We start from the raw sequence: 25,447 nt of genomic DNA on the forward strand, positions 1-25,447 counted from the left end.
TGGACTAGATGAGATGGGAAGGATTTGGAGATCTTTCCACATGACTTGTGTGTCACCTATCTCCTCTCACTCTGCCTCCTCGGCAGTCTCTCCTAAAATGTACTTATTCACTTGTATAGTGGCACCTGGCCTCTGTCTCTCCCCTCTCCCTCCTTTCTTCTCCTCCACTTCTGCTTGTCCCACTTTGTACCCCCCCCCCCCCCCCCCCCCCCACCACCACCACAGAAGAAAAGATAAATTATGTCACAACAATAAGGTTAGGTTGGTCTCAAACGGCCAAACAGGCGTTCACTGCTTTCACTGCGCCATTGCACTGTCATTTGGAGAAAAGTGGATTTACCGGTCTGGTATAAATAAGCTCAAGGAAATGAATGCCTGTTAGTCATTGTGTTTGAGAGAAAGGGTTGTGCGTGTGTGTAAGTGTCCCCTCTAGATACGAGGCTGGGTTCTAAACAGTCTTTAGCGTTCGTGTGGCACATTAGGCCTCATCGTTCTGTTACTTGCTTGGCTATCGGGCCACTGTAGTCCAGTCTAAAAGGTGATATGACGGCAGCCTGTTGGAAGGCCTTTGACTGCTTCTGGCCCCCTAACTTCCTGACTCCATAGACCTGGCATCAGCACACATGCGCCGCATACACACACTCACACTAGGGCTGCACGATTCTTGCTCCAATGTGAATCACTATTTTTCTCTCAAGAATTGAGATCACGATTCAATAAAATCATTTATTGCACTTATTTTTTTTTTATCCTCTTTTTCTCCGCCTGATTTTCTGTGCATTTTCCTCCCATCCCAATTTTTTGTCGTTATGCCAATTCCCCCCTCCCCTGCCTCGTCGTTGTGCGCATGTGCCCCCTACTGGTCGGTCAAGGGAGCCCTGAGGTCTACCACATGCTTCCTCCGACACATGCGGAGACAGCCAGCGGCTCTTTTCACCTGACAGCGCGGACTCTCATTGGTGAAGTGTAACGTGTGGGAGGGCACACTACCTTCACCACTTCCTGTCTTTTGCTGTGCAGGCGCCCTGACCTGACCTATAGGAGTCGCTGTCCACAACGCCAGATTACCATCCCATCGACTTCCCTCCTGCTAACTCAGCCAAACTAGTTAGTATGATGGCTGGCCCAAGCCGGAGGCAATGCTGACACCCGGATTCGAGACCGGAGTCTCTCGCATTGGTGACTAGCACAATCTCCGCTGCGCCACCCAGCCGCTTTTGCACTCTTTCTTAAACATAAACATAACATTATATCAAAGTGCTTGACTTAAATTAAAAGTCTCTTGTAACATACAAAATAACTCTAGTCAGAAACGTCATAATTTAAAAAAGTTAAGTAACGTTTTTTTTAAGTTAAAAAAATATTACTTTTTTTTTATAATTTTGAAATGAGATTGCCATAGGTCTATGAATCGAGATCGCGATTTTTCTTTTTCGATTAATTGTGCGGCCCTCACTCTAACTCTCACTCACACACTCACCCACTCACCCAACAGCAGCGTCTTCTTTGCTCCATTCCTGAGCAACTTCTCGCCAGCTGTAATTTGTTGCTGTTTACTTGGACGTTTGAGCTCAGTTGACTGTGTCAAACACATGTTTTGCTGGAGAGAGAAAAGTAGTGCCCTTATTTCACAATGTATACACTGAGAGAATGCAAACCCCCCCCCCCTTTCAAAAAAGAGATGTGTAGAATATATTCTTGATCAGCAACTGTATTTATTTAATCATGACAGCCCTATTAAGCATCTTGAATGTGCCCAACTGTCCATATCTTTGTATGAAATGTATTATGTATTGTAAATATATATTAAATGTAATTATTTCAATATCTGCTGCTAAATTTAAATGTTAAATTATATTTATACGGTGCCCATTTTTGTTATTGTATTTACATAGTGTAATGTGAAAAGAAATATGTTGCATATATTTATTTTCTTCATGGGTGTGTTCATTTAGGGGAAAGCTATGATCTTGTATTGTTTTTGACCCATTAAATATACTTTAGTCATAAGGGGAACTAGGAAAGATATCGTTGAGACCAGTTAAAGGCTGTTGTTGATGCCCTGACACAATGGAGAAATGAATTGTGCAAAAGTGGGTGTAACTGTATTAGATTAGGCAGCTGTTCCTAATGTTTTGTACACTTGGTGTAAGTTTAAACACAGCCTACAAATCACACTAGGTGTAATGTTTTCAATCTAAACAAAGATGATGGATGATGCCGGTGATAGCTAGAGTGCATCGCTGCTAACCGGTGTTAAAAGTCAACAAAACCAAACGTATTGTCCGTTGGGTCGTCATAGAAGCTGCAGAATAATCAGTCATGACAATCTGGAGTTGGAACCGTCCCTATTATTATATTGTCAATGTTTCTTGACCTCAAGCAGAGCAGCCATTACCGTGGTAATAACTAACAAGATAATTCAGCTAATCGATAAACTCACAACTGGTAGGCAACAACCTACCTGTTCTCAGTTTTGTTATTCTTTTCTACTCGTTTTTTTTGCAGTGTTCTAACTGTGTTCTTGTGTTCTAATGTGTGTTGCAGACCAGAATCGGTGGAGGCCAGTCCTGTGGTGGTGGAGAAGTCCAGCTACCCCCACCAGATCTATACCAGTAGCTCCCACCACTCCCACAGCTACATTGGCCTGCCTTATGCTGTGAGTACAAACCCTGCCCCCCTTTCACCCTTTTTTACCTGACCTACATACCTTGAGCCCCGCCTCCTCTCTCGGTTAATAATCGGCCGCGGGCTAGCCGGTCGCTAGCTCCCATTCAGGCTGAAATAGAACACTGACCTGCAATGGGCCGGCTTGCTCAAACCTTTTTGTGCATGCGGGACATTTCCTCTCTGTACCCTCCTTCTCTTTCTCTCTCCCTCCCTCTCTCCCTCTTCTGCACCCTCCTTCCCTCTCTCTCTCTCTCCCTCCCTCTCCTGCTGATTTTGAATACTATGACCTATGTAGTCAGTAGCCTATATCACACTAGTTTATAGTCACCTAGCAAGCTAGCCAGGTTAACGAGAATGTAACCAAACTCTTTGAGGCCTAAAGATGGCAAAGGAAATTCACTTCAAACAAGCGCACTGTAATATGGTATATGTAAACGATTGGGGTGGGGGGGGGGGGGGGGTGGGCAGATTTTTTACCAGCCAAAAATTAGAAATAGCTTTTTAGTATATCGCCATGTGTTATTATTATTACTATATACAGGGCTCTACGCTAACCTTTTTCCCATGGAAGTATGTGCTCCTAAATAAAATAAAAATTAGGAGCACACAAAGAAATTTAGGACCACAGTGAAAATTTTTCAAGTAACAGAGTTTATTAACAAACTATTTATTACATGCATATTATACTGTGCGTGCGTGTGCATACTAAGGGTCAACATCTGTGCAATAGCACATATCACCAAAATCACACATTGGCCCATGCCTACTAGACACAAAGGATATCGGTTGTCAAGCTGCTTTTGTATGTTGTACTGTTCAACTGTTGTCACAATACCAACATTTTGACTTTGATACAGATAGGAAAGGTAATGGAATATATTATTAGATGACAGAACATGGAAAATTCTTTATACAATTACTGAATTCATTATAATTTAAACGCTTTTGAATAATAGTTAATCAATAGTAATTAATACAATTATTCTGTTACAGCTACTGAGCTATATACCGTAATTCCTCTAATAGTGACCAGGGCTTGTATTTGCTTAAACTGTAGCGGGTACCAGGCTTTTATTAGGAGGAGGCATGTATAAGAGGGAGGCCTATATTTCTAATTTTCAAACTGATCATAATGAATAAATCAACATTTTGTGTCAGTTTGAACCCAGTAAAATGTACTGGGTTCATTTATTGAAACCAAGTACTGTATGAAATAGTAAACAGTGCAATTACAGGTGGTCACTGGTAATTTCAACGTTTTCAAAGTGAAATCAAGTAACTTTACCTTAGCAGCTCAGTATGCAGCTCAGTATATTAGTAACCCGGCTTGTATTAGGAGGTCGGCTTATAATTGCTTAGCTCAAGAGCGCACCCGGCCATTAATAGAGACCCGGTTTGTAATTGAATACTGGTCACTATTAGAGGAATTACGGTACTATAGCTACTGTCCATCAATATCTTCCTTCCTTCTTTTTTTTTTTATCTTTTTCCCCCTCCATTTTCCTCCGATTTTCTCCCATCCCAATGTTAGTTGTTATGCCAATTCCCAATCCCCTTCCTGGTCGCTGCGCACTTACCCCCCACAGTCGGTCTGGGAGAGTAGAGGCTATCACGTGCTTCCTCCGACACACGTCCATCCAATCAACCGCTTCTTTTCACCTGGCAGCGCGGATTCTCATTGAGAGGGCGTAGCGTGTGGAAGGATCACACTATCCCACTCAAGTCCTATCCGCGCTTAGCAGGCGCCCCGACCGAACTGTAGGAGTCGCTGTTTACAACGACCCGGACCCACCCCGCCAGCTTCTCCCACCCTCTAATACTGCCAATTGTATTAGTGTGAACGGCCAGCCAAGCTGGTGACAACCCCGGAGCTGTGAGCTGGATTCGAACAGGCGAATCTAGCCGCTCCTGGGTTTGGTGACGAACGCAATCTCCGTTACGCCACCTGACCGCCCCAATATCTTCCTTTTGAATGAAATAGGTTCAGGAGAGAGATGGAGAGAGGGCGAGGGAGAGAGAGAGAGAGAGAGTGAGACACACACACACACACACACACACACACACACACACACACACACACACACACACACACACATTCTTAGCCCCTCCTTCCCTCACTATGCCTCTGAGCGTCCCCAGTGATTAGCATTAGCAGTAGTTAGCGTTAGCAGGTTAGCTTAGTTGGAGTACTCAGTTAGCAGATAACATTACAGTAGTTATTGTTTTTTAGCGCGACGTGGGTATACAGGACTGGCGAGGATGCAAAGCATGTTAGACAATTGGAACTGCTGCTTGCAGAGTTTTCGTTGCACATAGAAGCAGCGTGACTCGAGATGAGTTGTTACAGAGCTGATCCACGCTGCTCCGTCTCTATTATGAAATGACAATTGCGCAGTTGACACGCCCACTATGCAAGACTATTACTCGCACACTGTGCTCCTAAATGATTTTTCCGGTTCGCACAAATCTATTTTTAGAGGCAAATGTGAGTGAAATGCTCGCATTGTATAGCCCTGATATAATACTCTAATATGCTCATATGGCTCCCAATTATTTTACACACCAGAGTGGCTGAGTAGCCTCTGTAATTTACCAGCCAAAGAGGAAATCTACACACGCCATTGGCGTTTGGCGGGTGCTTATTTTGTTCCCTGCCTGCCCAGCAGAAATGGAGCAAGCTCTGCATCACGTTTCAAGCACGTGCAACAAAGGTTTTCCACAGACTCCCAGAGGAACCAGCATCTTTAAGCTGAATAAGATAAATTATACTAAAACATATTCCCCAGCCTCTGATTGGCAGCTGGTTTTGCACAATGCGTGTACTTTTTGACGAGGGACGTGATGGTGGACTTTTTGGCCTGCGGTATTCCCGGGGTCTCATCGGAAAATGAATAGCACCATTGTGTTCCTTGTCAAAAAGTACATAAAATACATATTCTTTATTTATGGGAGTCTGGAAAACATTTGCTCTATACCTGCTAGGCAGGTAAACTCACCCTTGCTAATTCATTTGAAGTTGCCTACCGCAGCTGTAATTGTTCAGCCCTACACTGTAAGCTTGCAGAAATATAATCCCTAATGTTTAGCTGAACTGGCTGTACGTGTACGGCCGTTGACCTTTACAGTAAAGCCTTGTTTACAGGCAGCTAGAGATTACAATACATTTGTTTTCACAACTGTCCCAAAAGTATAGTTAGATTTATCCCAAACCTAATAACCACCCCAAATCCTAAATATGTGCTTGTACATGAATGCAGACTTTTTTTTTTTTTTTTTATATATATAAATCTACCATCCCAGAATCGTCCCCAAATCCAGCTTTTTATACCGTCCCAGACTTGATGCTTTCTGTATACAAGTATCTGTATGGAGTTTACATGTTCTCCCCGTGTTTGCCTGGGTTTCCTCTGGGTACTCCGGTTTCCTCCCACACCAGTAAAGACATGTATGCTAAGGTACATCATCAACATTTATTTATACTCAAAGACAATTGAGGTCACCCTCATTTTCAATGTCAGACATTTCAATGCACACATTTCTACAATATAACAATAATAAATAAATAAAACAATGCATAAATTGCAGACATAAGAATAGGTATAAAAGACAATAAAAGTAGTGCAATGTAAAGTGCAGGCTTAATAATGGCATAAAATAAGTACAAAAGTACAATGTCGCTCGAAGGCATGTGAACCCCCCCCCCCCCCCACACATACTCGTGCGTACATTGACCCTTGACCCAGACACTGCCACTAGAACTGGAGTTGGAGCCGGACTACAGATGCTCCTAAATAGCTAGGATGGGTTAAACACGGAGGTCAGCAGGGTTCGCACAAGGTCATTGAAGTGCTTGATTGAAGTGCTTGATTTCTTACAAAAAAAAGTCTAGGCCTGGAATTCCTTGAACAGCCCATTTTTTAACAAGGTGCTTAAAAAGTCATTAAAAAAACGGCATTTAAAAGTGAATTGTATCCTTTGAGTTACATCCTTGAAAATGAAAAATAGTGCTTGGAAAAATACTTAAGTCCTTGAATTACATTTTGCAATGTCTGGGGAACCCTGTGTAAAAGACGATGTGCTAATTCTAAAACAATGCTCCTCCTCCCTCTTGTCAGGACCATAACTATGGGGCACGGCCCCCACCCACGCCCCCTGCCTCCCCGCCCCCCTCCATGCTGATCCGGCCGGGCGACGGCGGTCTGTTTGTGCCGGGGGTGCAGGACGAGGCGTCGCGGGGCACCACACTCAGCACCTCGGAGGACGGGAGCTACGGGGCCGACATCACCCGCTGCATCTGCGGCTTCACCCACGACGACGGATACATGATCTGCTGCGACAAGTGCAGGTGAGGCTTCAGGGCGTTTATTTTTTACTTTATTATTATTATTATTATTATTATTATTATTATATATTTTTTTATATATGAATATCCTCAAACTAAATCCTCAATTTGAATAAAGTGATTAATCTGATTAAATGATTTTTTATTTTATTTTTTTATTAAATCAACTTTCTTTAACACATCCTGCGCCAGGGGTCGCTGTCTACCTTCTGGCTAGAACAATGCTTTAATCCAGTGGTCACCAACCTTTTTAAGCCCAAGATCATTTTTTTTTTTTTTTTTTGTGAAGGCAAGATCTACCTATTTAAGCGTTGAGAGAAAAAGACAGCCAAGATTGTACTTTAAACTAAATGACTTATTTGCCTGTATTCTAATTACATGCAATGCTTTGGTCCAACATTAAAACGTCAAAGTAGAACTATTATGTACTTTCTCAGTCAGTGCCAAGTGCAGTCATCTTATGCAGCATCACTTTTCACATCAAAACAAAAGTAGAACTGTAATGTGGACTTTCTCATATTATTAACATTGACAAACATATTTAGAATTAGCATTTTATAAAGTAGAACTGTAATGTGTACTTTCTTAGTCAGTGCTAAGTGCAGCATCACTTTTCACATCAAAACAAAAGTAGAACTGTAATGTTTACTTTCTCAGTCAGTGCTAAGTGCAGTCAGTGCTAAGTGCAGCATCATTTTCACATCAAAACAAAAGTAGAACTGTATGTGTACTTTCTCAGTCAGTGCTAAGTGCAGCATCACTTTTCACATCAAAACAAAAGTAGAACTGTAATGTGGACTCTCAGGGTAAGATCTAAAAAGAAAAAAAGAAAAAAAAACATTTTTTTTTTTTATTTTTTTATTTTTTTTTTTTTTTCATGGAAAGATCTACAGGGACAGTCTCAAAGATCGACGAGTCGATCAAGATCGACGGGTTGGTGACCACTGCTTTAATCAATGGGGAGACTGCGAAATTTGCGAGTGCTTAAAATATATCTTATATTATAGCTATTGGTCTAATAACACTGTCGATTGTCAGTGAGTTGCTTCTAGTCAACATGCAAAAAACGGATAGTTTTTTCATCCGTACATTTCCATTTTATACCGTTTTGAATATGAGTATAGTTTTGGTGATTCTTAGTAATCCCAGGAAAAGACGCGATAATAGCGTTTTAGTGGAATACACTTATCACGTTGTAATTTTTTGCCTGATTATCGAATCTTCCTGAAATCAACGCTAGATTATCATTATTATGTCTCCTCGTGCATACATGAAATGGCTGTCGTAGCGGGGCGCTCGCCACCCCCACCGCAGCCAACGGTAACACATTCCACACAGACAGCTTCGATCGCGGTAGAAAGAAATATCAGATCAACGCAAGATTGGATATATAGAGTCCTTACCTGGTCTCTGATGTAATGAAAAAAAAAAAGCATTTATTTATCCACTCTGGTTGGATGGTGTATTGTACTTGTGCTGTATAATAACAATACATTTTAATCTAATCTCATTTTGAGATCAGTCACAAATCGCTTCCTGTTGAATGGATCGATTGAGTGCAATGCCCAACCTCTGCTGATTGCCGTTGTCGCTTGTCTTGACAGCGTAGAATATGACACGCCCACTGATGATGTCACGGTTCGCAAGGAAAAAACAACAATTTCTCGGTTCCAGAACTTCCAGACTTCCAGCTGAGCACCGACTTTTCACGTTCCAAACCAATTATTTCTGGTGTGAACGAGCCAGCCGGTTCAAGATTAGGTTCCGGCACAGAGCCCTGCCTGTGCATTCAGTAGAAGGCTATCTGGCTGCATGTTAGCCTAGCTTAGCACAATGAATGGAAGCGGACAGTGCCGGTTAGCCTAGGCATTGTCCAACTAACACCCCTCCCGAAGGCTAACCGGCACTGTCCGCTTCCATTCATTGTGCTAAGCTAGGCTAACGTGCAGCCAGATGGCTTTCTACTGAACGCACAGAGAGGAAACTGTTATCTATCTTGTTTATCTCTGGAGGAGACTATAAGCTAATTTCCCAAAATGTTGGCGTGTTCCTTTTAAAAGCAACACCCTATGTTGAATGAATACATTGCAAGTAACGTGACTTTTCTCTCTCTCTCTCTCTCTCTCTCTCTCTCTCTCTCTCTCTCTCTCTCTCTCTCTCTCTCTCTCTCTCTCTCTCTCTCTCTCTCTCTCTCTCTCTGTCTGTCTGTCTGTCTGTCTGTCTGTCTGTCTGTCTGTCTGTCTGTGTCTCTCTCTCTCTCTCTCTCTCTCTCTCTCTCTGTCTCTCTCGTCTCCTGTTATTCAGTGCCTGGCAACACATAGACTGTATGGGTATCGACAGGGACCTACCTATTCCAGAGACCTACCTGTGTGAGCGCTGCCAGCCACGCCCCCTGGACCGGGAGAGGGCCATCTTGCTTCAAACCAGGAAGAGAGAGTGCTTATCTGGTGAGCAGAGTTTTCCCCACACAGGCCCTTTTTTTCTTTTTTAAAGGATGCTCGCATACAAGTCGATGTGAAATGTTCAGTTTTCCTTTTTAACACTTTCAGTGCCCACCACGACATAACACGTTATCAGCCTGCACCCTGAATGCCCACCACGACAATTTGCGTGTTATTTTTTAATTAGCGATCTGAATTCAATTCTGCGATCAACCGAGTCTCCCGTTGGTAAACTAGCGCCATCAGGAGCTCAGATGTGAAAAAAGCGCCCCCTATCGTCTCCCAGATGGTAATGCACCCTTTTGGAATGGACTCAATGAAAATGGATGAGAAAAGAAAAATCCGGAATCCACATTTTACTTCTCAGTCATGTAACCTGAGCCGATCGGATTCATTGTGGACCATCAGAACAGCGTGGAATATGTGTTTACAGTATGTAGCTTTGGATCAATAAAAGCGATAGATTTTTGGAATGGCGATCAGGAATTGGAATGATCTTTTTGGAGAACATTTGATCTGAGGTAAGGAATCTATTTTACAAGTCTTGGGATAATCCGAGTTGTATTCGCTGAGCTCTCAGCGTTCGCCCTATGTATGTGTGTGTGTGTGTGCGATGGCTTTGAGGAAATCAGAGAATCGATTTTTCAGATCGCCTATATAGCGTGCATACGTACACATATACTATCGATAATCTAGCGTTTATTTGAAAACGATTCATAAATAGGCCGAAAAATGACAACGTTCTAGAATATTCCAGTAAAGGGCGTTTATCATGGAATCTTTTAATTTTCCTTGAAAACGAGGGCTTTTCAAAATGCTATAAAACGAAAATGAACCGATAAAAAAACAATCCGCTTCGACAATGTTGACTGGAAAACTAGTCATTGATAAGCGACGGGCAGATTAGACACATAGCCATAATTTAAAACATAGATTAGGCGTTATTAACGCTAACATTGAAGTGGATGGTGGGCATTCAAGCACTAAATCGTGCGCCCCCTGCTGGCACTGAATGTGTTAAAGGGGAATGTCCTTTTAAATTCACATTATGTTCTTCCTGTGCCCCAGGACAGTTCTGTCAGTATTTGTGAACACACACACACCACTCTCTCCTGCAGCTAGAAATCACAGAGAGAACTCTCCAATCGGTGATGTAACTGGTAGGGCTGACCTTCGAATCGTTTTTTTGGAATTCGAAGCTTTGGGGCAGAGATTCGATTTTAATTCGAAGCTTCGAGATAGTTTTATTTTTTTATGTTGTGGGACTTGTACAGCACTTTGTTCAACTTAGTCAGTGCTGTAAAGTGTAAACCTTTTAAAATCTTAGACAAACAAAACACTTTGCTTTCATGAAATATTGTAAGCCGTCATTTGAGGCTTTATAAAAGCAGCACAATGAACACAAATCTGTCAGTGCCGAGTCTGACCTCATCTTAAATAACAAACAGCATTGCTTGTTGTAGTTAACAAAGAGAGGCAGAGTTGATTTTGCACAAAAATATAAAATAATTTTATTTTCATATTCGAATCCCATGCCCATCGAACAAAGCTTCGAAGTATTTAAGACAGCCCTAGTAACTGGGATGTCAAATCTGGCACTGCTCCATAGAGAGGTGTAGTCTGACGTCACTTTAGTTTCCCGCGCGGTCCACCCGTATAGGGATTTATCATTGGGAAAATGTATTATCGGCTATTGTAACAATTCTGCCTCATGAACATTGGCAAGCTTTCCATTTTTGCACAATGAGTTCCCTTCTATCACTAACATTATTGTTTAAGCATTTTTGGTTGAAATTAAGTTAGTTAAAAGGTTGTTTAATTTGTAGTTAAAAAAGAACTACACTTACCAGTAAGAACGCCTGTCGTTCAGTGCTGTCGCCTAACACACGCCACGGCCATTGTGTAGTTTCTCAGTGAACAAAAACATAAACGTTGTTACTTTGCTACTTTGACGATTAATTGCTAAATTTTTCATGTTAAGCTATAGAAAGGTACACCGTGCCAATGTTCATGCCTTATTTGTTTTAAACGATTTAATTTAACAATTTAGAAATGTGTCCATTGAGAATACATTGCAATTTCAAGTGGGGTGGACCACACGGGAAAACGGCAATGACGTAACCACTACACCTTCCTATAGACCCGGAAGTAACCACTATACCTCCCTATAGACCAGGAAGTAACCACTACACCACCCTATAGACCAGGAAGTAACCACTACACCTCCCTATAGACCAGGAAGTAATCACTACACCTCCCTATAGACCAGGAAATAACCACTACACCTCCCTATAGACCAGGAAGTAACCACTACACCTCCCTATAGACCAGGACGTAACCACTACACCTCCCTATATAGACGATGAATGGGGACTTTGTGAGGCCATACCATAATTTGAGTGAGCTCTGAACTATCCTGGGGCACGACCGCGAAGAACATAATGTGAAACTTTCAAATATCTGTTGGTAGAGGCTTCAGCAATTGTCCAGCAATAATTGTCTGACTGCCATTAACACATCCCACGCCGAAAACCGCTTACGACGTGTTTCAAGTTCATGCGAATTCTGCCAATCCATGGCGTATGACGTTATTGAGATCATATTTCATTTTTTCGCCATGTTATTCATAATTCCCTCACGGAGCCTGGTCTGATGCAGTGGGAGCATGCACAACTCTGCAGCGCTTCAATACTGCCGCCTGGTGGATGATCGGCGAGTTGCCAAACCGGAAATGGACGAGTCGATCTCGGTGCGTCTGGGAAATGCGTCCGGCACTTGCATATTGTTGCGGGACTGTATACACACGTCCGTGTGTAGCGATCACTGCCATAACGCAATAATCGATACGATTTGGCCGTTTATTATGATTATACAAACCGGAAATGGATTTAGGACAGCGGTTCCCAAACTTTTTTGGCCGTGCACCCCCTGTCACCTCCCGACCTAGCTGACGCACCCCCCAATGCACAGATTTTTTGTTAATTTGATCTCTTCCCACGGCGACTATGGATAGGGAATTTCTTTATTTAATTAAAATGTTCACGACAACATGGATGCATGTACTCTGCCAGCATGTTTAATATCCATAATACTAAAGGTTTGACTAAGATTTTTATGAAATTTTATTGTAAATTTTTTTTTATAAAAAATATATATTTTATTGACCACCATTAGCCTTTTCATGTCACGCACCACCTAGAGGGCGCTCGCGCACCACAAGGGGTGCGCGCACCACAGTTTGGGAACCACTGATTTAGGAGATCGCCGTCAAATAAGTGGGATCTTTTTCCTCCAGTCTCATCGTCGAACGGTAAGAGGACGCTGACGTTACTTTCAGCCTGTTTGTTTATTATTATCCATGCAAACTGCTCTGATCAATATATCACCCATACTACCCAAAGCATTTACTGACGATCACGGAATTATAAACGACCCCCCCCCCCCCCATTCATGATCAGTCATAACGTTTAGGATCATGTACAGTTGAAATTTTTAATATAGCGTGTATCGCCAACAAGCGGCATTTGATAATCTATATATGCGTTTATGTCTATCTCACGTTCTAGGAATTACTGCAGAAAACGATAAAAACATATTTATATTCTAGACGGTATTTTCGTATGAATCTATGAATGAAAAAGTCAAACGTTCCTACATCCTGAACGATGGATAATCGATGGGCCATAGTAATGTCAATTTAGCAATACATTTTAAAAAGTTATAGCCCTGCAAAGAAGGTGAACATCTCCATAGGCTTACAGTGCTGGCAGAGAGTGGTATAAGATGTTCAAATTGCGTGGCAGGGAATGTGTTAAGGGCTGGATGGCTAACATCTTTTTACAGCTAATTGCAGATAAGACTGAAGTCCCATATATTTCAGATTACTGGTTGTCCTGATCCATCCATAGATCACCAGTAGGTCACCGAGGTCCTCTGACCAGGGCTTACTGGTTGTCCTGATCCATCCATAGATCACCAGTAGGTCACCGAGGTCCTCTGACCAGGGCTTACTGGTTGTCCTGATCCATCCATAGATCACCAGTAGGTCACCGAGGTCCTCTGACCAGGGCTTACTGGTTGTCCTGATCCATCCATAGATCACCAGTAGGTCACCGAGGTCCTCTGACCAGTGATTACTGGTTGTCCTGATCCATCCATAGATCACCAGTAGGTCACCGAGGTCCTCTGACCAGTGATTACTGGTTGTCCTGATCCATCCATAGATCACCAGTAGGTCACCGAGGTCCTCTGACCAGGGCTTACTGGTTGTCCTGATCCATCCATAGATCACCAGTAGGTCACCGAGGTCCTCTGACCAGGGCTTACTGGTTGTCCTGATCCATCCATAGATCACCAGTAGGTCACCGAGGTCCTCTGACCAGTGATTACTGGTTGTCCTGATCCATCCATAGATCACCAGTAGGTCACCGAGGTCCTCTGACCAGTGATTACTGGTTGTCCTGATCCATCCATAGATCACCAGTAGGTCACCGAGGTCCTCTGACCAGTGATTACTGGTTGTCCTGATCCATCCATAGATCACCAGTAGGTCACCGAGGTCCTCTGACCAGTGCTTACTGGGTTGTCCCTCGCTCTCCACTTAAAACAAAAGGTGGTTTTGCCTTTTTGAAGTTGTGGCTCTGAAACGCTCTTCCTCATATAGACATACGATCTGCAGTCTCTGTTGACAACCTTTTTAAAAAGCAGCTGAAGACTAATGTATTCAAACTGGCCTTTGTCTGGCCTCCTGCTGTCTAGTACAGTATTTGTAATTTTGTGTGTTTTAAGGTGTTTGTTGCTTATGTTTTTTTTTTTTTTTTCTTTTTTTTACAATTTCTATGGTAATTATGGTTTATTCTTGTGAAGCACTTTGTGACCTTGCTCTGTGAAGGTGCTACAGTACATAAACTGTACTTACTTACTACTACAATGGGTACGTTGTTGCACTTACAGTAGTCGGCACAGTGGAAAAGCCCGCGTGCACGGCACGCAGCACATCAAGTGCGGATAACATGTTCATCATGTGTCCGTTTAGGACGTCTGTTTGCGGTGGGTGTGTCTGATATTGCAGTGGCCCCCCCTAACAAATAAATCCCATGTATCGGAAACAATTGAGTGAGGATCCCCGGTGTCTCTTGAACCATCACTTGTCTTAGAAGAAGGCAATGGCGCGTCTCTTGCCCCCCGCCCCCTAACAAATATTATCACCCTAGAGTTGATGATGTCATTCTGATGTAGAGAATCCTGAAATCCAGACCTTTTGAAACCTGAAATATTCGGACACTTGACACTCGAATCAGATTTGTATGTTCATCTTAGCGGTGCCGCCTTCCTTATTAAAAAGCCACAACGTAATATTCTGTGGTAAATCTAATTTAGCTGGATGTATAATGGGAAGGAATCACCAGGAATCAGACCATAGAGGCCATTACCATGTTGCCAGAACCGACCCGCTTCTGAGATCCCCAGTAAGCGAGCGGGGGTATAGGTTTGTTTTTAGGCAAGGTTTCCCTTCAAGGCCATGGGTACATGACTACATGTCTCGGTTCTGCTGTGTGGTGCTTTCATGCTGCAGTAAATGGCCGTCTCGTCAGGCAGCAGAGCAGAGCAGGATGTCAGTGTCGGGGCTGCAGCCTCCTCCCCCTGCAGGCCAGAGCTGCTTCAGCCTGAGCCTGGAACACACTGACACCTGCTGGACAACTGTTGAACTGCACACTTCAGAATTGGCCATCAAAATCATCCGGGATGATTATATATCCAGAGAATAATGATATTGAGAAGCTATTTATTCCAACTTCCAATTTGGGATTGGCATTTTGTGCACATAATATTCAACGGTATAATAGTGAAAGGGCTAGTGGCTTAGGAGGTAGAAGGTTCCCGGTTCGATTCCTGGGCAGCGTGTCCAAGTGTCCTTTGCGCTACTTAACTCCTAATTGCTCACGATGTGCAGGTTGGCGCCTTGCACGGTTGCCTCTGTGTGTGAATGTGAGGAACACAATTGGAAAGCACTTTGGATAATAATAATAGATCAAATTTATATAGTGCCTTTCATAGAACCTAAGGTCGCTTCACAATCGGGACAAAAAATAGGGCTAGGGAAATAGGGGGGGATGAGGGAAAGTAAGGGATAATGGATAATGGACCTAATCTAAACTAACTGATGGGGAAAAGCCTTGGTGAAGAGGTGTGTTTTTAGAGCAGATTTGAAGGTGTCCAGGGTTGGGGCGTTGCGGATTTCGGGGGGGAGAGAGTTCCAGAGAGTAGGGGACGCCACGCTGAAGGCTCTGTCCCCAAAAGTCCGTAACCTGGTGCGAGGGATTGAGAGGAGACCTAGATCAGAGGATTGTAGGTTCCGGGATGGAGTGTGCTGGTGGAGGAGATCACACGGGTATCGGGGGCGAGGGCATGGAGGGACTTGTAGGTGAGGAGCAGGAGTTTGAAGGTGATGCAGAACTTGACTGGGAGCCAGTGGAGGTGGATGAGGGTGGGGGTGATGTGCTGCCAGGGCTTGGTGTGAGTGAGAACCCTGGCAGCTGAGTTCTGAACATACTGGAGCCTGTCCAGGGCTTTGCTGGGTACCCCGAACAGGATTCCGTTGCAGTAGTCCAACCGGGAGGTGATGAATGAGTGGATCAGGGTCTCAGCCACAGAGGCTGAGAGTGAGGGTCTGAGACGGGAGATGTTTTTGAGGCGCTATATAAAAAAAAAGCGCTATATAAAATGCACCATTTATATTCCACTAATTCTGCCCCTTGGTTCAAACGTTGGTCAACGTTTTGCAAATGGGCCCAGGGAATTTAGTTCTTCCTACAGTAACGGTTTAATATGTTGTAGTTAACACTGTGCTAGGCTCCAACAGATGGTTAGCACAATGGTTGGCTACCTACCTAGCTGGGATATACACTATCAGCGGTTCTCAAACTACGGGTCGCGACCCAAAGTGGGGTCGTGGGTAGGTGACAGTGGGGCTTTTTACTTGCATAGACCACCGCAACACTTCCGGGATTCTGAAATCGGGGAGGAGATAGCGGGGGGAGCATATGAATGAATGTGGATGAGAGCCGTGATGTAAGTGGTTGCAGATACGGCTGTGGGGGTGCTAGAGACATGATCGAATAGACGAATAGACTTTCCTGAACACGGCGCGACCCATTCCTAATCGATCAGAACTACGGTAAATCGGCAGAGAAAAAGCCCATTTTAAAGCACCTATTCCCCATGCACATGCGCAGATTGCCCATGGAGTCTGGACAACGCGAGATGACGCACGAATGAATGTGGACTGTTCCATCAGAGGGGGGGAGCTTGTGCCTGCTTCGGTGGCCAGTGTCCTTTCAGCCGAACAGGATAATGGAAAAATGATCCCACTCAATGGCCAGACGCGTCTTATGGCGACATCTACAACTACCTCATTGAGTCTCCAGGTAGACTAATGTTTATATTTAAGTGCAGCGGTCTGTAGCCACTCACATTACACTCCCCCCTCTGATGGAACAATCCACATTCATTCGTGCGTCATCTCGCGTTGTCCAGACTCCATGGGCAATCTGCGCATGTGCATGGGAAATGGGTGCTTTAAAATGGGCGATTTAGTTCTGATTGATTAGGAATGGGTTGCGCCGTGTTCAGGAGATTGAGGCGCATAAACGTCTATTGGATCATGTCTCTAGCACCCCCACAGCCGTATCTGAAATCACTTGCATCACGGCTCTCATCCACATTCATTCATTTGCTCCCCCCGCTATCTCCTCCCCGATTTCAATGTAACGCGTAAGTGTAGTGGTCTATGGGCAAGTAAAAAAGAAATTAAAATTAAAAAAAGAGGAAAAAAAGCTATTAATGTTCTGGCAACATATTTTGGCTAAATATGCCTTGTTTTATAAATGTGTATTGATAACATAGTGCTGTAATTCAATTTTCTAATAAATATGCATGATCAAGTTTAACAACGTGTGCTTTTATTTTGATATTCCTTAATTCCATGTTGAATTGATTACGCGATACATTAATGAAGTGTGGGGTCGCCAAAAAAACTCTTAAATAAAATGGGGTTATGGTATAAAAAAAGTTGAGAACCGCTGCACTAGAGGGTTTAGTGATAACTGGTGGATAGCTTGACTTGTTCCTCTGTTATAACAAGATGTGTGTTTTTGTTTGTTTTGTGTGTCCAGACGGGGACACCAGTGCCACAGAGAGTGGGGATGAGGTCCCGTTGGAGCTCTACTCCGCCTTCCAGCACACGCCCACCAGCATCACCCTGACCACCGGCCGCCTGGGCCACAAGCAGGTCGAGAAGAAGCGCAAGAGGAGCGGAGACAAGGAGCCCCCTGCAGCCTCCGCCCGCGCCAAGAAGGTCCGCCGCTTGGCATCAAATATATATATATATTTTTTTTTTACTAAGACTATTGGGCCTCATGCATGAAGCAATATAAGAACAGATTTTGTTCTTAAAGGAAAACTCCAACATTTTGGGAAATTAGCTTATTTAACATCTTCCCTGGAGTTAGACAAGAAGATGCATACCTTTTTCTTCTCTGTGCATGCATTAGGCTTAGGGAACGCCCGCACCGTTAGCGTAGCTTAGCTTCATCACTGGAAGTGGGTCAGACTTTTACCCTGAAGTTCCCTACAGTCCCCTACAGTCATGAAATACACTCCAAATACAACTCCAAAACGTTCCTGTAAACATGTTGTGACCTGTGTATTTACCACGTGGAGAAATAAAAAATAATTGAATTCGACATTTACGTTTTCTAAGCAAATATACTCGGAACAATTTTTTGCCTAACCACTCCTCTCTGGGCGCAGTGATTTCACGCAACGCAGTGCTACTTTCTAACGCTAACGCCAGTGTTTGTTTACATTTTCATTTCATTCAAAGGATCCGAACCGATTGAAGTTTATGGATACCATGACTGTGGTAAGTTTTAAGGGGCTAGCGTTACACAATAAATTTGTTATAATAATACCACAAGTGTGGATTCACTCGCCCAAACCCTGTAGCCGTGCATCACAGTCACGAAAGGGGCTAACTAGGTCGATAGTCCAGCAACGGTATGTCCTATTCATCAATCTCACAATATTCGCTAACGTTAGACAGATGGAATACAGCCTTCCATCTAAAAACATAAATTAAAACTTACCACAGTCATGGTATCCATAAACTTCAATCGGTTCGGATCCTTGAATGAAATGAAAATGTAAACAAACACTGGCGTCACGTTAGAAAGTAGCACTGCGTTGCGTGAAACTCAAGTGTCTTTGAGCATTCGGAAAAGCACTATACAAAATGTATGTATTATTATTATTATTAACCCATTCTCTGCCACCACTTTGATCATCCTAAACCATCCTCTGCCAGCGCTATTTGTCTATGGAGATGTTCACCTTCTTTGCAGGGCTATAACTTTTTAAATTGTATTGCTAAATTGACATTACTATAGCCCATTCAACATCAATTATCTATCGTTCAGGATGTAGGAGCGTTTTACTTTTTCATTCACACATTCATACTAAAATACCGTCTAGAGTATAAATATGTTTTTATCGTTTTCTGCAGTATTTCATAGAACGTGAGATATAGGCATAAATGCATATATTAGATGATCAAATGCAGTTTGATACCGATCCATGCTATATTAAAAATGTCAACTGTACATGGTCCTAAACGTCATGACTGATCATCTGCGGGTGAATGGAGGAGGGGTCGTTTATAATTCAATGACCGACGTTAAATGATTTATGTAGTATGGGTTATATATTGATCAGAGCAGTTTGTATTATAAAGAAACGCTGAAACTCACCCCAGTCTCGTAGCGTTGGGCGATGAGTGGAGCAAACAGATCCCAATTATGGGATGTTGATCGATGCGATCCATTTCCGGTTTGTATATTACTAATACACATCCAAATCATGTTGATTATTGAGTTATGGCAAAGATCCATATCGACGGTGTCTGTATTGAGCCCCGGGACGATAAACGAGTAGCCGGACGAAAATAGGGGACGGACCGAGCTCCAATGGGCACTTCCCGTTTGGCAACTCGCCGATCGGCCACCAGGTGGCGGTATTGAAGCGTTGCAGAGTTGTGATGGCTCAGACAGCATCAGCCAAGACTCTGTGGGTGAAATATGAATACCTTGACGAAAATATGAAATATTGATCTCAAACACGCCTTACGGCGTGATTGGCAGACACGTGATTGGCGGAGAATGGGTTCAAGTGGTGCACAGATGACGTTCATTTCACCGCCGATACCAATTTGGCACTTGTAAATAGGGATACTCCGATATTGATATCGGATATCGGCCCCCGATATGACTCAAAATAGCTAGATCGGGTATCGGAGACGATGAAAAAAAGAAAAAATATATATATATTTAAATGTAGATTTTTTAAATATATAATTCTAATAATAAATGAACAATTCAGTACATTTATATCTGTGTTAATTTGTTACATTTTGTTTCACTAAGTTAGGAAAGAAATGTTTTAAGTTGAGCCTGATGTTGCCTTGCACATTTACATTTAGTCATTTAGCTGCCGCTTTTATCCAAAGCGACTTACAAGTTCTGTACGACAAGACATCAGGAAGGGTACAACTCTATCAGCCGAGTAGAATGAAATGCTGAAACATGAGTAGTTCATGAGTAGTGCACAAAAGATCCCAGTCTCTTCCACATAGTGAGGCATACAGTTTATTAATTGAACAATGGGTATCGGATCTGTACTCTGTATCGGCCGATACCCAAAGCCCAGGTATCGGTATCGGGACTGAAAGTCGAATCGGTGCATCCCTAGTCGTAAAGTATCTGGCGGTATCGAGTACCGATCTGGTCCTAGATTCCTAAAAACCCTCTTGGCACTAAGATCAACTTAGTGTCATTCTGAGTCAATGGGCTAGCGCTAAGATGCTTTTGTGAAACTGGGCCCTGGTCAGTTTCTTTAATAGCATCATACGTAGATCATTGGTTTAGGGTCATTTGACACAACATTTTTGAATTATAATTATCCATATTTCACTATTAGAAACATGGTGTCTGAAATGCAGGAAATCAAATTGCTTTGCTTGGATTTGCTTGTCGCACTTTGGTCTTGGTAGCGGATTTTATTTAGTCCCGATACCAGTATCCTGTCTTAGCCCGGCATTGACCTGCTATGGTGTGTCCCTAAAGCTTATACATGTTGTTATGAGTCATAATTCTCAATTTGTCATTATCCCACAACTCACTTTTACCCGTTCTTCTGCAGGCATTCCGTGAAGGCTCCAGAAAGTCTTCCAGAGTAAAGGTAGGCTATAGCATAACACTGCAACACAGCCATAATCCACAATCCAATACTACAAGTACAGCATTATATTTCGAGCTGCTGTGGTTTTCAAAACTTTGGGGTGACTGTTGATAATATTCACATGGTACATGGTATTCACTGTATTTTACTCTGCCGGTAAAAACGGTTCTAACATTTCTAAAAGCTGGTCCAAGGTGGTTTAAAATGAAATGTTTTTGCAAACCCCTGGAATAAAAAATGTTGGTCCTAAAATGAGTTTCCACGTGACCGAACTACTCTTGTTTCAGTGAGCCTGGGTCCCCAGGGGAGAAACCCAATCGGTGTTCCACACGTAAACAAATGTGTAGAAATGTTTCTAGTCTCTAGTTGACTGACTAACGGGGTTCGCAAAAGGTCCTTGAAGTGCTTAAAGTGCTTGATTTTTGACAGAAAAAAGTCAAGGCCAGGAATTCCTTGAAAACAGCAAAAAAATAAAAAAATAACAAGGTGCTTAAAAAGTAATTGAAATTCAAATCAAACATTCAAGTTTTGTTCATCCATGATAAAATTGTTCTGAATCAAGATTTTTTTTTTATTTAAAGGGGAACTATCTTATAAATGGCCCTTTTCAGTGTTTAGCATTGTTTCCTAGCTATATGGACTTATATTAATAGGATCTATGTCTCTAATTCTCATATTGGCGCATTCTTCCAATTCTCCTCTCACAATATTCACCCTCACTGAACTGAGTCATCTGAAAATGTGCTGATCTGTGATGTCAGAGATGTCTCAGCTGCATAATAATGTGGCAACTCAGGCACCAGGCCACACAGTGGTTGGAGCCCAGCCTCAAAACGGCTCGAGATCTTGAGGTAGAAAAATGCTGTTTTTGAGTACTTGATTAGAAATACAAAACAATGAATAAAAAAATACAGAGGTGTTCCATAGACTCACAGGAATTGTGTAAAAGTGCCCAAATAGTGAAAGAAATAGTAAAATAGTTCCCCTTTAAAGTGTAACTAATTGTTGGAAATTGCTTTTAAGCCATACATATTGGATCAGATTTTTTTTTTTCAAAAAAAAGAAATGCATTTAAAAGTGAATTTATCATTTTAAATGCCCTTTTAAAATGAAAAATAGTGCTTGGATTTTGCAATGTCTGTGGAAACCCTGGACTAAGCTCTTGATAAACTAAGCACCATACAAATATGAGTTTAAATAAATAGCACTTATCGATTGTATTCACTATAAAGGTTTTTTCCACATTTTGTAAACAATATTTTCCACCTGCATAACTATTGTAAAAATTGTACGGGGAACATAACTCAATAAAATAATCTGGCTTGGGGCGCGTTAGGAACCACTGCCGCTCTCAGGCGTTCCCAACCAGTCTTGTGTTCCCTCCTGCGGCCTGCTGCAGGGTGCTGCCCCAGAGGAGCAGGAGCCCACGGAGCACCCCTCCCTATGGGAGAACAAGATTAAGCTGTGGATGGAGCGCTACGAGGAGGCCAGCAGCAACCAGTACAGCGAGGACGTCCAGATCCTGCTGCGCGTCAAGGAGCAGGGCGACGGCAAGAGCCTGGCCTACAACACGCACCCGGCCTCCTTCAAACCACCCGTGGAGGTAACCAAAAACACTAGGGGGATGTCAGATATTATGGGCCTACCGATATTGGCATTCAAATGTAATATCGGAAATGATCGGTATCTGTTTAAAAAAATATATAAAAATAGTTATTACATTTATTTAACATTTATTTACCCAAGCAAGCAAGTAAGAACAAATTCTTATCTAATTTTGGGCGGCTGGGTGGCGCAGTGGTCTAAGCGCTCGTCACCAACGCGTGAGACACCGGTATCGAATCCGGCTGTCAGCGTTGCCTCCGGCTTGGGCCGGCCGTCATACTGGCTCAATTGGCAGAGTCAGCGGGTGGCTCAATTGGCAGAGTCAGCGGGAGGGGAGTCGATGGGTGGTAATCTGGTCGTTGTAAACAGCGACTCCTACAGTCGGTCAGGGCGCCTGCACAGCAAGGACAGGAGATGTCGAGGGTAGTGTGAGCCTCCCACACGTTACGCCTCACCAATGAGAGTCCGTGCTGGAAGGTGAAAAGAAGTGGCTGGCTGACTCTGCATGTATCGGAGGGGACATGCGATAGATTCTTCAACCCTCCCTATGACCGACCAGTGGGGGGCACATGCGAGCAACGATCAAGACAGGGGAGGGGGGAATTGGCACGACAAAATTTTTTAAAATAGTTTATTGTCAAAAGTATGCATAATGTTGTTAATTCCACGACAAGAAATATGTAATGTTAATTACCTGCATATATCTGTGTCGGTTGATATCGGTATCGGAAATTAAGAGTTGGACAATATTGGTATATCGGATATCGGTAAAAAAGCCAATATCGAACATCCCTAAAAAACACCCAAAGCAAAAACACCCCGTGGACCCAGCTCTGGCCCCTTCGCATTTTAATAAGGCTTCCAGAGAATAATTTATTGTGTTTGAGAGGTAATTTTCAGATGACTTTCCTTTTTGCGAGGGATGTTAAGAACATCATAATGGCATCTAACTCTAGTTGTTGAATCACATTTTCCCTGAACCATCCAGTCATCCATTTTGACCTTTGACCCTCCATGTCAACATGTTTGGAAACCCTTGTAATACACACACACACACACACACACACACACACACACACACACACACACACACACACACACACACACGCAAACACATTATGCAAACACATTATGCAAACATAATGCTGGTCAAACACAGTCATACAAACATAATGCTGGTCAAACACACTGTCATACAAACAATGCTCGACAAACACACTGTCATACAAGCATAATGCTGGTCAAACACACACTGTCATACAAACATAATGCTCGACAAACACACTGTCATACAAACATAATGCTGGTCAAACACACACTGTCATACAAGCATAATGCTGGTCAAACACACTGTCATACAAACATAATGCTGGTCAAACACACTGTCATACAAGCATAATTCTGGTCAAACACACACTGTCATACAAGCATAATGCTGGTCAAACACACACTGTCATACAAGCATAATGCTGGTCAAACACACACTGTCATACAAGCATAATGCTCGACAAACACACTGTCATACAAACATAATGCTGGTCAAACACACTGTCATACAAGCATAATTCTGTACAAACACACACTGTCATACAAGCATAATGCTGGATAAACACACTGTCATACAAGCATAATGCTGAACAGCAGTAAAACAACTCGCTCATCTCCTGCCAAACTAGGTACAGTCACGTTACCCCAACAAGCACCCGACATACTTGTGTGATTTGACGTTATCCTATGACATTCTTCCCCAGTGTGTTTGCTCATCATGGCCTGCTGTCTGTCCCACCCACCAGAGTCAGGTTCAAAAGAACAAGAAGATCTTGAAGGCGGTGAGGGACCTGGCTCCAGACTCCCTTATCATCGAGTACCGGGGCAAGTTCATGCTCCGGCAGCAGTTTGAGGCCAACGGATGCTTTTTCAAGAGGTCAGAGGTCACTGTTGTGTGACAATTGTTTTCAAAACGATATTCTTGAATTGCATTTGATTCTATGCGTGTTTGGTTATATACATTTGACCCATCTAAAACTCTGCCCCATCTCAAACTCTGCCCCTTTCATCCTTGATCCTCCGATCACAACTGTCACTTTCCTCTGACAAACTTGAGCGACGGTTGATGATCGAGGAAAAGAGGGCACAGTTTAGAGATGGGTACATTTCAGGAGGAGGGTGTTTATTTGTCACTAACCATTTCGATTATGATGTCTTCCACTCCGCTCCGCCCACCTCACTGTACTTAACCCCCTGTCCTCCCTTGTGTCCGCTTAGGCCGTACCCCTTTGTATTATTTTACTCCAAGTTTGACGGTCTGGAGATGTGTGTGGATGCCCGCAACTTTGGCAACGAGGCTCGCTTCATCCGACGATCCTGCACCCCCAACTCTGAGGTGAGCAGCCAGCCCAGAGCACTTGAGTAGATCCCTGATGAGCAGCCAGCCCAGAGCGCTAGATGAGATGTCTGATGAGCAGCCAGCCCAGAGCACTTGAGTAGATCCCTGATGAGCAGCCAGCCCAGAGCGCTAGATGAGATGTCTGATGAGCAGCCAGCCCAGAGCGCTAGAGTAGATCCCTGATGAGCAGCCAGCCCAGAGCGCTAGAGTAGATCCCTGATGAGCAGCCAGCCCAGAGCGCTAGAGTAGATCCCTGATGAGCAGCCAGCCCAGAGCACTAGAGTAGATCCCTGATGAGCAGCCAGCCCAGAGCACTAGAGTAGATCCCTGATGAGCAGCCAGCCCAGAGCACTAGAGGAGATCCCTGATGAGCAGCCAGCCCAGAGCACTAGAGTAGATCCCTGATGAGCAGCCAGCCCAGAGCACTAGAGTAGATCCCTGATGAGCAGCCAGCCCAGAGCACTAGAGGAGATGTCTGATGAGCAGCCAGCCCATAGTAGATGAAATCACTGCTGTACATAACAACTCTGGGCCAGCCAATCATAACCCTTAGGACATTTACCGGGGCCAGTTTCGAATTCCGGCCTCCCGTAGTTTTGAAAGTGGGTAGTGATTCACATTCCTTTACAGCTTTGGGTAGGGCGTTCCTCATTGATGTGGCATAATTGCGAAACGTGTTTAGTCTGTGTTTAGCCGAATCTGGGTTGGACA

General features: G+C 43.3%; 1 protein-coding gene across 9 annotated transcripts in view; it reads left to right on the forward strand.

Moving 5' to 3' along the window:
• The window catches only part of kmt2e (lysine (K)-specific methyltransferase 2E), a 107,771-nt gene that overhangs the window by 43,879 nt on the left and 38,445 nt on the right, over positions 1 to 25,447 (forward strand). For 5 of the 9 annotated variants that reach the window (XR_014620579.1, XR_014620580.1, XM_084330707.1 and 2 more), the window contains 9 exons: positions 2,548 to 2,659; positions 4,652 to 4,699; positions 6,786 to 7,015; positions 9,317 to 9,459; positions 17,628 to 17,809; positions 20,707 to 20,745; positions 22,082 to 22,348; positions 24,144 to 24,274; positions 24,616 to 24,733. Coding sequence is in view for 7 of the 9 variants with exons in the window: in XM_084330707.1 (XP_084186833.1) it covers positions 2,548 to 2,659; positions 4,652 to 4,699; positions 6,786 to 7,015; positions 9,317 to 9,459; positions 17,628 to 17,809; positions 20,707 to 20,745; positions 22,082 to 22,348; positions 24,144 to 24,274; positions 24,616 to 24,733 (1,270 nt within the window). In the remaining 2 variants the exon portion in view is untranslated. The remainder of the gene's footprint in view (positions 1 to 2,547; positions 2,660 to 4,651; positions 4,700 to 6,785; positions 7,016 to 9,316; positions 9,460 to 17,627; positions 17,810 to 20,706; positions 20,746 to 22,081; positions 22,349 to 24,143; positions 24,275 to 24,615; positions 24,734 to 25,447) is intronic. The other 4 variants (XM_084330712.1, XM_084330713.1, XM_084330710.1 and 1 more) reach the window with 3 other exon arrangements.

Source organism: Notolepis coatsorum (genome assembly GCF_963971535.1).
Source record: "Notolepis coatsorum genome assembly, chromosome: 15".
Classification (NCBI taxonomy): Eukaryota; Metazoa; Chordata; class Actinopteri; order Aulopiformes; family Paralepididae; genus Notolepis; species Notolepis coatsorum.